We start from the raw sequence: 13,381 nt of genomic DNA on the forward strand, positions 1-13,381 counted from the left end.
TTGAAGTAGACTAAAAGTGGATAGTCAATACAACTGAGCTCCCTTTTGGGTTTGCATGGAGAAACAGTTTGAAGAGAATCCTGCTGAGCAAGTTGTCAACACATTTATATCTAGCTACCTGAATAAAAAACAACCTAGCACATACATTTGAAAGAATTGAGAAATTAGATTTGTGACCTTTAATAACGTCTGTACAACAGCACAGTGCACTTGCACATTTCTATCAGCGAACCATTTCTATCTCCATTTGCTTCCTAGCATAAAGTATGTTTTGGCTTTAGCCCTATTTATTTAGCTTGGTCAATTTAAGTTTGCTTCAAAAGAATGGAACATCTTGGTTTATGCATCTTTATTCCAGGTTATCTTGAAAAATGCAGCTAATTGAGTAAGCCACATTTAAAGAAAGGGACCTTGCACTAAAGAGTCCAAAAAAAACACAAAGCCACATCTGAGCTAGTTGCACATCAGTTCTGTGTTTGCACACCCTGTTGGGATGAGTGAAAGTCAGCTTATTAGCAAACAAAGTTTATAGCATGAGGAATCGATATGTCATTGATCATTTGAAATTACTTCATTGTAGTATAAAACATAGTGACGTTCAGAACCAAAAATGTCCCCCCTAATCTAAGAAGGACATTTATTGAAAATAAGCTGCAAAACAGCTTGTCCCAAACCTTTTGCCATCATTAATCTGTAGTAGAAAAGTGGAAAAGGATTAGGAAAGGACCTTAAACTGGGACTGTAATGGGACTTGAAGGACTGATTGTTTTAGGAATTTGTCATTTTGTAATGCAGCTTTAAAAATTTACTAAAAATTTACAAAATGCTGTTATGTAAATGACCGGCAAAAAGTAGTACATGCCAAGCTATTGGCCTAGGATCAACTCAGGTGATGCAAAACTGCGTAATCAATTCTATAAATAATATCTGGCAAGGATCACCAGCTTCTTGTCTTCAGAAGCCACTTTGTCTGTCTGTTACTGTGTATGCAAACTGTATGTCTGACTTAAAACAGGAGGAAAAAAAGAAAAGAAAAACGATAACACTTTACAATAAGGTTCGCTAGTTAACATTAGTTAACTACATTAGTTAACATGAACTAATAATGCACTGCACGTATACAGTATTTATTAATCTTTGTTAATGTTAATGCCAACATTTACTAATACATTATTAAAATCTTGTTAACGTTAGTTAATGCAATGTGAACTAACATGAACTAACAATGAACAGCTGTATTTTTATTAAATAACTGTAACAAAGATTAACAAATTCAGTAACAAATGGATTGCTCATGGTAAGTTCATGTTAGTTAATTATACATTAACTAATGTTAACTAAAGAACCTTATTGTGAAGTTTTACCAGAAAAACTATGTCTAAGTTTAGGAGATGTGTTTCACAGTGCCTCCCGCTCTATTCATGGGGCTGAAGGACACGAGTTATGTGCTCTCGAGGGAGCTGATTGCCCTCACTGTGAGTGTTTTACAGTCAGGAAGCTCCCCTCGTGCCTCACCCTCTTTGACGATAAAGGGAATTTTATATCTGCCCCCCCGTGGTTCGGGTCCCAGATCTGCCGAGGCAGAGCGTCTAATTCGATCATGGAGCTCACAGATGGCGCTGTTACAGGAGCGTGAGACGGGCGCTGCCCTTTCTCTCGCTTTATCTACAGACTCCGTGGGTCCCACCCAGGAGTTGGAAGCTCACTCTGCTCTCAGGGGGGTCTAGATTAAAGGAACTAGACATAGAGGGAGGTTTATGAGTCGAGTGCGACCAGCGGGCAGTTGTCATCTGGGTTCACTGTACATAAGTCTATAGAAAAGATGCTTGCGGGCTATCTCTCTCCCGCATCTGCTTCGTCTTTAAAGAGGCCAGCCTTGCCCTCAAAAGCCATGCAGAGTTACATTGTCTTTAGTTGGCAAGGCTTATGAGGCAGCAGGTCAGACTGGTGGGTCCCTGCACACCATGGCTGTGTTACAGGCTTACCAGGCTGACCTGCTCAGAGAACTCGACACAGACAAGGGCCTTAGCCCAGATGTGGATAAATAGCTCCGCAGAGCAACAAATTTGTCTCTCCGTGCCAATATGCAGTCGCCCCTTGCTATTGACCATTCTATGGCTGCATGGTGGCTAAGGAGAGGCAGTCGTTGACAGGTTTCAGGTGGCGAATAAACAATCCGAGGTGTTATGGCAGTTTATCCCTCACCAGGTCCAGCACTACAAATGATGCCATTTTAGATTGGCTCACGCACTGAGGGCTTTATGCCCTTTCTATGTGGAGGAATTCTCGTTTTCACTCCTGTGGAGGGTCCACATCCTGGGGGCATGTTACCTTAGCCAGTTAATCATGACTGACACCTCCCTCAAAGGCTGGGGCTCTGTCGTGAATAGAAGCGCTGCTCAAGGTCTTCGGGGGGGCCTCGTCTCTCCTGGCACATCAAAGGCCTGGAGAAGAGAGCTATTTTTCTAGCTTTGTATCTATTTCTCCCAGATCTCTGGTGTTATTATGTGTTGGTGTGTAAGGACAAGTGTGTAATTGCCTATATAAATCACAAGTGCGGCTTCTGTTTGTGCCCCCTGTTCAGGCTGGCACAGCACGCCCTGCTACGGATAGCAAACTGCTCACCCTGAGGGTAGTGTACATCCCCGGACACCTCTATTTTGGGAGCAGACGTCCTGTCGAGGCAAGGGCTGAGGCCCGGGGATTGGTAAATCCACCCTTAAATAGTGGAGCCCATATTGCAGAAGTTTGGCCAGGCGGAAGTGGACTTGTTTACCTCAGAGGAGTCAACCCACTGTCCCCTTTGGTTCTCTCACCATCCTCCAGCTACTCCGGGACTGGATGCCATGGATGCCTTTCCTCAGATTGCTCTGCTTCCGGGAGTTTTGGTGAGGGTCTGTCAGAAAAAGTTGCAGTTGATTCTGGTAGCCGCATTCCGGCAGGCATGTATGAGTATGGTTTGCAGACCTGGTGTCTCTCCTGGAAGGCTCTCCATGAGAACTGGGTTATATACATAACCCAGAGATGTTCTGTTTCCTTGTTTTCATTTGTTGCCATAGTTGTTAAATGTTTAATTAAGTTGTAATGCCTGTTTCTTGCTTTTTGATTGGTTTGAGTATATATAGTCCTGATTTTCAGTTGTTCTTGGCCTAATCTTGTCTAAACTGTGGTTGTTCAGTTTTCTGTTTTTATTCCACGATTTCTTGAGAAGTGTAATTGAGTGTATTCTGCTTAAAATAAATGAGTGCTTGTAAATAAATCCAGCCTTTATTTACATGTTTGCAACCCATTGTGTGACAATTAACCTCTTTATTTTTTTTATACTCTGTCTATCAAGTAAATTTGAGTTATCATCAAGGTGTTCTTAAAAGTTAAACACTTTCCAAATAAACCAAAAGTTTGTTTTTCATAAAAGTAATCCATAAGGTAAGACATGAATTCATATCTTATATCCATTGAGAAACCCCAGGATATTTTTTTTTCAAGAGCAGGTAATTAGAAAGGATTCGATTAGATATATATATATATATAAATCTTTACAAATAATCTGACTTATCAGTATTTTTACCCAGAAATATTCCCACACATAGTGGAATAAATTTCGCAAACTAATGTTTATAATTGTGTCCTATGTCAGAGTTTGCACTGCTGTGTCAAATTATGAAAGACCCTTGTGAAGTACCAAGATGACATCCGACTGAAAACGCCAGTCCCAAGAACTTGGTAAAAACCAGCGATTTTCACACAGCCTATATGTGTTTCATCATCCGTTTGCAGAGCATTTATCTGTAGAATGTTGAGTCTTAATCAATCCAAACCTAATTCCAGATTGACAGTCTCCAGAGCTTTCTGCTGCTCGAGTCTCACTCCTAAATAAGGAACCACAAACTCTCGGCTAATGAGCCTGGCAAGCCTCCAGAGTTTAAGGGCCATTGGGAGGAAATACAGTATCAGAGCATCGTCAGAATAAGCGCAAGGGTTTGTACTGTAGTTTATTTCGACTTGCCCACGCAGTATGTAAGTTAAATAAACAAATGGAATTAAATGTTTAAGCTTTCATCATAAGGCAGTGTAATGTAGTCTGTTTATGTTAGCAGAGGATTATTAAAGAATATAAAACTTATTTTTAGGAGACCATAAAGAATGCTTGAATATAGCATATATTAAATATTCTTTATGGTCCTAAAAATAAGTTTAATTTTCTTCTAAGTTTAATTCTATATATATTTAACTCGTCTGAATAGAAAATGAAAGAAAAAATATAATCCAAACAAGAGCACACACACCGTCCCTTGTCACTTAAATAATTTATTTACCACTAGAGCACCACAACATTATTGTGTTACAATACATCATAGTGGGTCAACAATATCGACATCATCATCATCATCATAGACAACAATAACAATAAACAGCTCTAGTGTGACAATGCTGGTGTCTCCTTCTGCTTCCTGTGTCTGCAGGAAATCCAATGGCATTCTTGCCCTAATACAAATAAAATAAGTGTCACCTAAAAATCCTGGGCATGAGTCAACGTTTCTCTTTTAAACTGATCTGGCACCAGTTTCTCTAATTCTGGTTAAGATAAGGACTTAGAAGGTGAACCTCCACTTGGAAGCTACTCACATCATCAGCTCATGTTATGTGGGTGAAGCTATAACTACGAATAAAAACCAGCAAACAATAGTTACAAATAATAATAATAATAATAAAAAATTGTAGAAATAAAATAGTCAGTGCAATTCTTCATAACAAAGGATCACTTTCTCTGAGAGAAAACAAAATCACAAATTCAGGAAGACACTTTGAGATGTGTATAAAACATTTCTCCAAGAAAACGCTATGGACGTCGACGTCAGCGTCCGCGGCTGCTGCAGTGCATTTGTCAAGCTGGCCTCTGCACAACATGTTCAAAAGGATGAACTGGGGATACTGTCTCTCACTTACACGACCTGTCCATTACATGTCTGTTCACATTCTTCATCCTTTACTACTTACTTACTGACACAACTCTTCTCACATTAATAGCTACATTTACATGCGAGGCATGACTTCTCACGTCTTCCGAACTGGTCACTATTTACATGTCATTAAGGCAAAAAACTTTTACTTGGGGTAAGTCTAGTCACGTGAAGTTTTGTTTGGAATATGGAATACACACGAATGTAAATGAATATGTGGATTGGATTAGGGAACTTTTAGAATATGAAATCGGATTTGATCCATTCGATTGATGAAAATTAGTGCATGTAAACATACCTATTTCATTACTAGACATCACTTCCTTTCAACACTGCTGAGTTGCTGACATCATAGCTGCACTCACTCTGTAATAAGGGACCAAGGGTTGAATTCACAAAGTTGCCACTTTTGCGTGGCGTATTTCAGCGCAAAACCAGCGTTTTGTTCACTAACCACCCCTATTCCAGTTTAACCAGGCACTATATGCTCTGGTATAGCTCTGCGTGGTGAGTATCAAAAAGTCATGGTCATTCTTTTCAGAAATGCCATCTTTTTGCATAAACTTCTAGTCACTTTTCTCTTTCAGATCAATAAGTCTCATGCCGGAACAACAATTTGAAGAGAATCTTGCTTGGCACTGTCAACATGTTTATATCTAGCTATCTGCATGATAAAACATTTGGCTTAATGGCACAGACATTTGATGGAAAATATATTTGTTGCTGCCACAATAATGCAAGAGTGTGCAATGGTAGTGTGAATGGCAGTCATTCAAGACTGCAGTTGTGTAGAGAATGTTTCTGACCTAAATGACTGTTCGCAATGGATCAAAACGTGATTGGCTGCTTGGAGCAACATGACTTGTTGGTCTTGGCCTTTTTTACACCATGTAAGGTGGTAAAACTTTGTCTTTCTGAGGCGTGCATTAACTTTAAAATGATTTCATCTGTCAGTCGCCAACTCTAACCCCTTGTAAAAACGGTTTAGTCCGCGCCAGACATAGAGTTCATTTGTGGCAGCAACACAGTTTGAGACAAATGCTTGTCAGAACTTTCCACCTTTCCAGAATTGGTGAACAATATCATGGGTTTTAAATATGATCAAATATTCAAGCAAACAATATCTGAATTGAGGGGAAACAAAACAACAATGACAAAAAAAAGAAAAAAAAAAGAAAAAAGTGTTTGTTTGAAATAAATGGAACAAGGGATTTTTCTTCCGCTTGCTTCACATATAGACACCTATAACAAACTTCCAGTGTTTGCCAAACTCACATCCATAGAGTGATGAGTGGGTGATGTGACACATGCCGACAGGGCTGTTTCCAGCACAAGTTCACACATCCACACACCATTCAGATATGTGTTTTTACGTATCATCTTGGTTTTGGAGAGTTTTTGATGGTCTGTATTTCTTGTAGGAACTATTCTGTAGGAATTACTCTGTTGTACCTTGACTCCCTGCCCAGCATGTTTGTGATTGGGTTTAAATTATTGTGTGTTTGTTTGTGTGGATGTGTGTTCTTGGTAATTGAGTTAATCGGTTCCTAGCTGCACTTGCAGGACTTGACAATCATGTTGGAGAGCTGTTCAATTTTGGGGGTTTTGCCGATGTAGTAAAGGATTGTGAGGGGTTCCAGATCCTGAGACACACAGCAAGGAGATGCAGACGCTTCTGGATTAATGGTGTTATAGAGGCCAAGGATCTGAAACAGGACATAAAAAGCAGTTATTAAGACTATTTATATTAATCTGTTGTCTTCAGCACCTAGAAGCTTTACATCTAGAATCATCCCAATCCGACACAGGCAATAACTTGTACAAGTGTTCATCCTAACCAGTCGCTGAGTTGCAAAAGCAGCTGAAATCTGTCTTACATTGCTGTGTTGAGTGTCCGCGCTCCACAGATACGGACAGGCTCCTGCACAGAAGTTGGCGTTATAACCTTTCGGTTCGTGGATCCACCTCCAGCCCAGATCCTTCTTGAAGTCGATGTAGAGAGAGCGTAAACAGCAGTTGTCCTGCACATTTCTGTGATATGATAAACAGAACTGATGTTTAACCCAATGGCTTGAGGGCCAGAGAAGTTTGGCATGAAAAAATTATTTGCTACACTTTGATTTTACACGAAACTACATATTTTTTAAAATATAAATAATCAACTGTAAGCTTAAAATGAAAAAAAAAAAAAAAAACATTTTGGCAGAAATAATGGCAGTAACCTTCTCTATAGCTTCTCTATATATGTTTACATGACTAGTTTTACATCAACAGATTTTCTACCATTGAATCCATTGAATTTCTGTTCTACAAATGCAATTGTAGCACATGTACAATAGTGGTATGCTAAATGTTCAGCATTGAGAATAAAATCAGGCTAGTGAAGCCTTTAAATTTCATTTCAGTTCTTGAACCTAAATTTAGTATGAAATTAGATTTAAAGAAAATCATATAACTACTCTAAATATAGTTTTTAATAATACATTTTATATTTTTACCCATAAACATTTTCATACACACAACGTACAGTAGAGTAGTGACCAGGAAAATTGACGACCCCACCCTTCATTCAAATATTCTTAAAAATGTGTTAAATATTTTGTGAGCAAATTGCGTAGTTGTGCTTGGAGTCGATTATTTTATTTGTGATAACGCAATGAAACATGACAAATTGTGCTGACATAATTTTTGGTCATGCTGTCATACAAAGAAATGATGAACACATGCAAAAGCAAGAGAGAACCAACCAAATATTAATAACTGATTATGTTGTAGTCAATTTGTGTTTTTTCCTGCGAGCTTTTTGTTTTTCAATGCTTTTTTTGCAAAGTAAAATAAAAAACGGTAGCTGCAGTTTGTCTTTTCTTCCAAATCATTTTTTTTCAGATAAATACCTTAATCAAGTTTACTATTTGGTTCTTCCCTCATATTTAAAATATTTAAAACAAATTGCAAAAAGAGTATTGGATTAATGTGATATCACTTTAATTGGCTAATTCAATTCTAACTCATTTATACACATTGAAAATAGTGATGACTCATCCTGCACTATACAGTTTTCTGACCAATCAAATGCTTTCTAGATTGAGAATGTTCCTCCCTCTAATATAAGCCACAACTGACTAGAAAGAAGCAAATAATGGTTCACAGCTGTGATGTGTTCAATGTCTACTGGCTATAAAAAAAAAGAAAAAAAAGAGGAAAGGGATGAGTCCTTAGAGACGTCCCACCCAAACCCTCTAAAAAAAGTGGTTCTTTCATGTTTCAATTCTGGCCAACACTGATAATCAGATCAGTCCACTTTTTCATTTTAATGTCGATTTTTCTCTTTAGGATTTGGACAGAAATGTCTGATATTTTCTCAGATTGTTAATACTGGATATTATCATGTATATGTCAGGAAGTATAAAATTAACAGCACATTGTTATATGATCGTGTCAGCAATGGGTTGGACGAGAGAGAATACAGATGATTTTTATTAAAAGACAATTGAGCCACATTAGCTTTAATCTAACAGTGAAAAGTTTTCCAGTTCATTGATTAAGTTCAATCAGCATTGATAGGTGGTCCAGTCTGCTTTGATATATGGCTCATCGATTGAATAATCCTGGACTGACATCTGGCTGTTTTTAACTAATGTCAGATGAGTATCTATACAGACACCAAGAGTGCTGTTTTAAACATCATGTTGTGGTTCATATACAGACTGTGGGAAAAGGTCCTACCTGGAGCAGAAGGCTGCGTCCAGAGCTCGCTTCTGTCGGTGGCTCTTGTGTTGGGACTCAAGACGGTACGATGGAAGCAACATCAGCAGCAGGTGTGGAGACTGGCCACTGTGACGGCGCTTTTTAAACATCTTCAGATCCCCTCCGTGCACAAAGCTGTCATCTATACCTGTAAACCAGAAATCAGACAGAAATTTAACAAATTATACGGGGCATTCCTGTTGAGCATGGTGCTGAGAAGGTCATGGGCTCCATTCCAAGGGAATGCATGAACTAGTACATTGCATACAATGAAAAAAATCAAATGACTGAGTCATTAATTTAAAGTGCATTTGTATACTGGTCTAATTTAAAGTCATGGTTTCCGGTTTAAACCGCATTTGTTAATGCAATCCATAGAAAAATTAAAAGAAACAAATTATTGTGAATTTTATAAAAAAAAAATTGTTGTGTTTTATTTGTTAGGATGATGCATTCTTCAAAAAGACATCGCCATTAAGGTCTTTTGAAGTTGTCTTTATTTATACTATAGTAAACTAAATTAATCATAGACTAATACAATGTTTTTTATCCTAAGTGAAAATTCTACTTTCATGCTATAGCTAATTTGGCTTTTGTTTAGGGTAAAATGAAGTGGTAAAAAGCCCAAACAATATTATATCATTCTATATTAAGTGCATTTTTGGCTTGTGTCTTTGCGGAAATAAATATTTTTGAACTTATACAACTTTTTGAACTTATAAAAAAATATAATTTAATATATACATATAATATAATTGTTTTTTTAACAAATTAAGAGCAGGTGAAATATATATATATATATATATATATATATATATATATATATATATATATTTTTTTTTTTATTTATTTATTTATTTATTTCTTTTTAAATAAAAGTGTAATTATTGTTTCAGTGTACCTTAAAAACAATGCAAGTCACTTTGGATAAAATCTGCCCAATCAGATTTGCCAAATGCATAAATCATTAACAAAACAATTAACCATGAGAGGCGACAGTGATTTTACTAGGAGTCGCATCATTAAAACAGAATCAAATTAATAGAAAAACAAAAAACTGCTGTAAGTGTAATTTTTAATCATACATGTTTACAGTATGCTTTAATGCACACAACATATGGAGTATTTCAAGAACATTAGATGATATTAATAATCATTAACATGTGCATTAATACCCCTTAAACTGTGATCTGACCAATTTGTAATGTAACTTTTTGGGTTGATGAAATATTGCTTGAAAGCACTGTCAAAACATACACTTTTTAATAGGACCAGATAGTCACGGTTCAATACAGTTTTAAAAAGCATTATCTGACAAGAATCTGGAATCTAGACAAAGGGTGGAAACTTGGTGGAAGAAGTTCAAATATAAGCTAGTTTTCTTTTGTGTTACATTTTTTGGTTACTACATAATTCCCATGTCTTCAGTTGTATTGTGTCATAGTTTTGATGACTATGATTATTATTCTAAAATGTGACAAATAGGCATAATCTAGAACGAGTAGGTGTGTCCAGACTTTGGACGGGTAGTGGACTTTTTAAGCACCCTTTAATCAGACCCACTTCTTTCTGACAAACATTTATTTCCATTTTTCTTCCTCCCCCACCCCCACCCCCAACACACACACACACACGCACACGCACACACACACACACACACACACGCACCCCCACCCAAAGCCACCTGCAAAGCGTGCCTCCAGCTCCTCGCTCTTGTTGGGGATGATGTAATTATTTGACGGCACAAATGTGCAGCAGGGACAGTGCAGGCTGATCTTGAATCCATTGTTTCTGTCTGGTGGGAGAGAAAAACAGAGAAAAATAAAACACTTGCACAGCAAGGTCAGATAATCTACAGCAGATAAATGAGCTCATCTGATGTGAGTGAGCCCACTCCATGATCCCTCAGGAGTCACACACCGTCACTGCTGTCTCTCAGCTCCAGCATTCATCACAGCCGCTAGTAATGCTGAATATCTCTGCTGCGCGGATGTCTATCGCTCTCTTGCGTAATGTGATGGAGAACCGCTGGGCTCCAACTATTATGAGCTCATGTATGCTGACGATGATCCTACACCATCATGCTCTGGCCTGTTATTACTGCTATTCTCATACACTTGGGTAAGCTATGGTGAAAACTCACTAAACTTTGCATGCATGAAGGATTTTTTTTTTATCATTAAAGTACATTTTTACAAGCAAATACTATTTCACACTTTCTACTTCAAAATGTCAAGTTTAATTCAATGTTACTTGTTTCCAAAAATGTCTGAAAAAAATGCCGTTTTTCATTTCAAATAGAATTTTTTGCTAGTTCTTATTTCCTGCTACAAAACCAGGTCAAACCAACCTAAAGTGGTCAAGCTAGTCCACTGAAACGAATAATGGTAGCTACTTAAAAAAAAAAAAAAAAAAAAAAATATATATATATATATATATATATATATATATATATATATATATATATATATATTTTAGCTAGTGACAGCATTAGTTATTAGACGAAGGGTCATGGAATCTTTGTGAAAAATAATTACACTTTAGCATACTGAATGTCATGTTTTTGAACACTGAATTGCATGTTATTTACAGTCAAATGATCATGTATTGTGGTTTAAATTTAAATTAAATGCAATTAGCTGAACTTTAGAGTGCATTTTGACCCACTAAAGTGGTACATCTTTTTAATTGATTTCATAATCATTTCTATTGTCTTTGAATGGTTAAAGTGTACTTACCAAATGTACTGACAAGCATCTATGGTAAACTAAAATATAGTTTAATATAATTTCTATCGGAACTTGTATGTCACATATTTTAATATATTTGTAATCAGACATTTGGAATGATGAAGTTGCAATTTAGTATATTTAAACATGAATTATATCAAATACAACACTATGCTTAAAATTATAATAAAGAATTGAGTACATCAATAAAAGTGTACTTATTTAATGTAGCCTAAATGCATAACTTAATGTACTTTAAGTAAAACCATTAATTTGATATTACAGTGAACTTTTTGAAAGTGTTCATAAGTTGAGAAACATAGTCATAAAAGTACTGGCCTTTTATTTCAATTCATATTATATTACCTATATTCTAGTACACTACAAGTGCACATTCAATACAATTAAGCACACCTCTTTTTCACAAGGGACACACCCTTGAGTACAAGATGAGTCATCAATATCTTTGGTGGAGAAAGATTGAATTTTTCTTGTCAATGTTTTGGAGAAAAATATACCATTAATCTTCAATTTTGGTTGTAAGCTGATTTTGAGTTTTTAGATTTTCCAGCAGGAATTAGACATAAATATGTACAAGACATTTCTAGTAAAAGACTGTCTTACACTCCTTTACCTCTGTGCAGCAGCCACTCACTGACGGCCTCGGTCACGTCGAACGACAGCCACTCGCCCTCCATACGGGTGCGCACCACCTTGCTGTCGATGTAGCGCTGTGTGGGTGATGTGAGCTCTTTATGACCTAAAATCTAAAGAAACAGGAAACGCATCAGCAGACTGCGAACGCTGTCATCGATGTGCCAGCCCTCGTTCACCCCGTATGAAACGGTACCCTTATCCAGTGCCTCAACAGCAGTTCCCTTCCTCCCATTGGAAGCTCCCTGATTGATTAGCCAGGTCTGGGAAATGCTTGGAGAGGCTGTGGTGGCGGAAACAGATGCTGGACAGGGTGCACTGTTATTCCTCTGTCCTTCGTGGCTGCGTGTTTACATTGGACAGAGCAGCTCTTAATGCGTAAAACACTGCTTCAGCTGTAACACTGCAACGGCTCAGCTTCCTTCCATCGGGCCGTGGAGGTGAACTTGGGATGGAGAGGCTCAGACGGAGGCCAAAATGGAGATACTAATTGTAGGATCTTTAGACTGGAGCTACAGGGGTCGGCTGTCCATAAAGCAGTCGAGGGGCTTTTGGGACTGTTTGGAATCTACTGCAGTTACACAAGATAAATCTCCACGCTGAACTCAAATAACACTTGATTGGTTTAACAGGAGAGCTGAATTACTATATGAGGGATCTATTCATTTATTCTAAAATACACTACCGTACGATTTTCTTTTGAAAGAAATTAATAATTTTATTCTGCAAGGATGCATTCAATTGCTCAAAAAAGACAGTAAAGACATTTATAATGTTACAAAAGATTTGTATTTCAAACAAATGCAGTTCTTTTTCACTTTCTGTTCATCAAATAATCCTGAAAAAGTTTTCCAAAAAAAATATTAAACAACAACTCAACACTGATGATAATAAGAAATGTTACTTGAGCAGCAAATCAGCATATATTTTATTTTATTTTAAATTGCAATAAAATTCAACAATATTGCTGTTTTTACTACATTTTTGATAGAAAAAATGCAGTCGACATTGCACCAAACTTTTGAACGAAAGTGTAACATTATGAATGCTATTCATGCCTACAATTACTTAAAACACCTCTTCTGTGATGAACAAGTTTCATTCCTGAATTAAAATAGGTTTTGATCTTAATTTTTTTTAGTGCGCTGACATTGTGAAGCAGTTTTGTTCGAATATTTTTAAATATCTGAAAAAGTTTTATCCAAGTCATGTGACGACTGTCAATGTCACTGATATTCATCAAATAATAATTCATGATGTTCAACCAGCTGTCTTTGATTATCCACTAAT

The 13,381-nt window shown here is 37.0% G+C and overlaps 1 protein-coding gene across 1 annotated transcript in view; it reads right to left on the reverse strand.

Annotated features, from left to right (window-relative positions):
- Nucleotides 1–4,292: 4,292 nt before the first annotated feature.
- Nucleotides 4,293–13,381, reverse strand: part of tgfb2 (transforming growth factor, beta 2) — a 54,300-nt gene continuing 45,211 nt past the window's right edge. The window contains exons 4-8 of the mRNA XM_077206247.1: nucleotides 12,072–12,204; nucleotides 10,393–10,503; nucleotides 8,688–8,856; nucleotides 6,839–6,992; nucleotides 4,293–6,667 (exon numbers count right to left, since the gene is read on the reverse strand). Coding sequence (XP_077062362.1) covers nucleotides 6,509–6,667; nucleotides 6,839–6,992; nucleotides 8,688–8,856; nucleotides 10,393–10,503; nucleotides 12,072–12,204 — 726 coding nt within the window. The 3' untranslated portion in view covers nucleotides 4,293–6,508. The remainder of the gene's footprint in view (nucleotides 6,668–6,838; nucleotides 6,993–8,687; nucleotides 8,857–10,392; nucleotides 10,504–12,071; nucleotides 12,205–13,381) is intronic.

This window comes from Siphateles boraxobius, unplaced genomic scaffold (assembly GCF_051911475.1).
Source record: "Siphateles boraxobius isolate OS27281-9 unplaced genomic scaffold, OSU_SipBor_1 12, whole genome shotgun sequence".
NCBI lineage: Eukaryota > Metazoa > Chordata > Actinopteri > Cypriniformes > Leuciscidae > Siphateles > Siphateles boraxobius.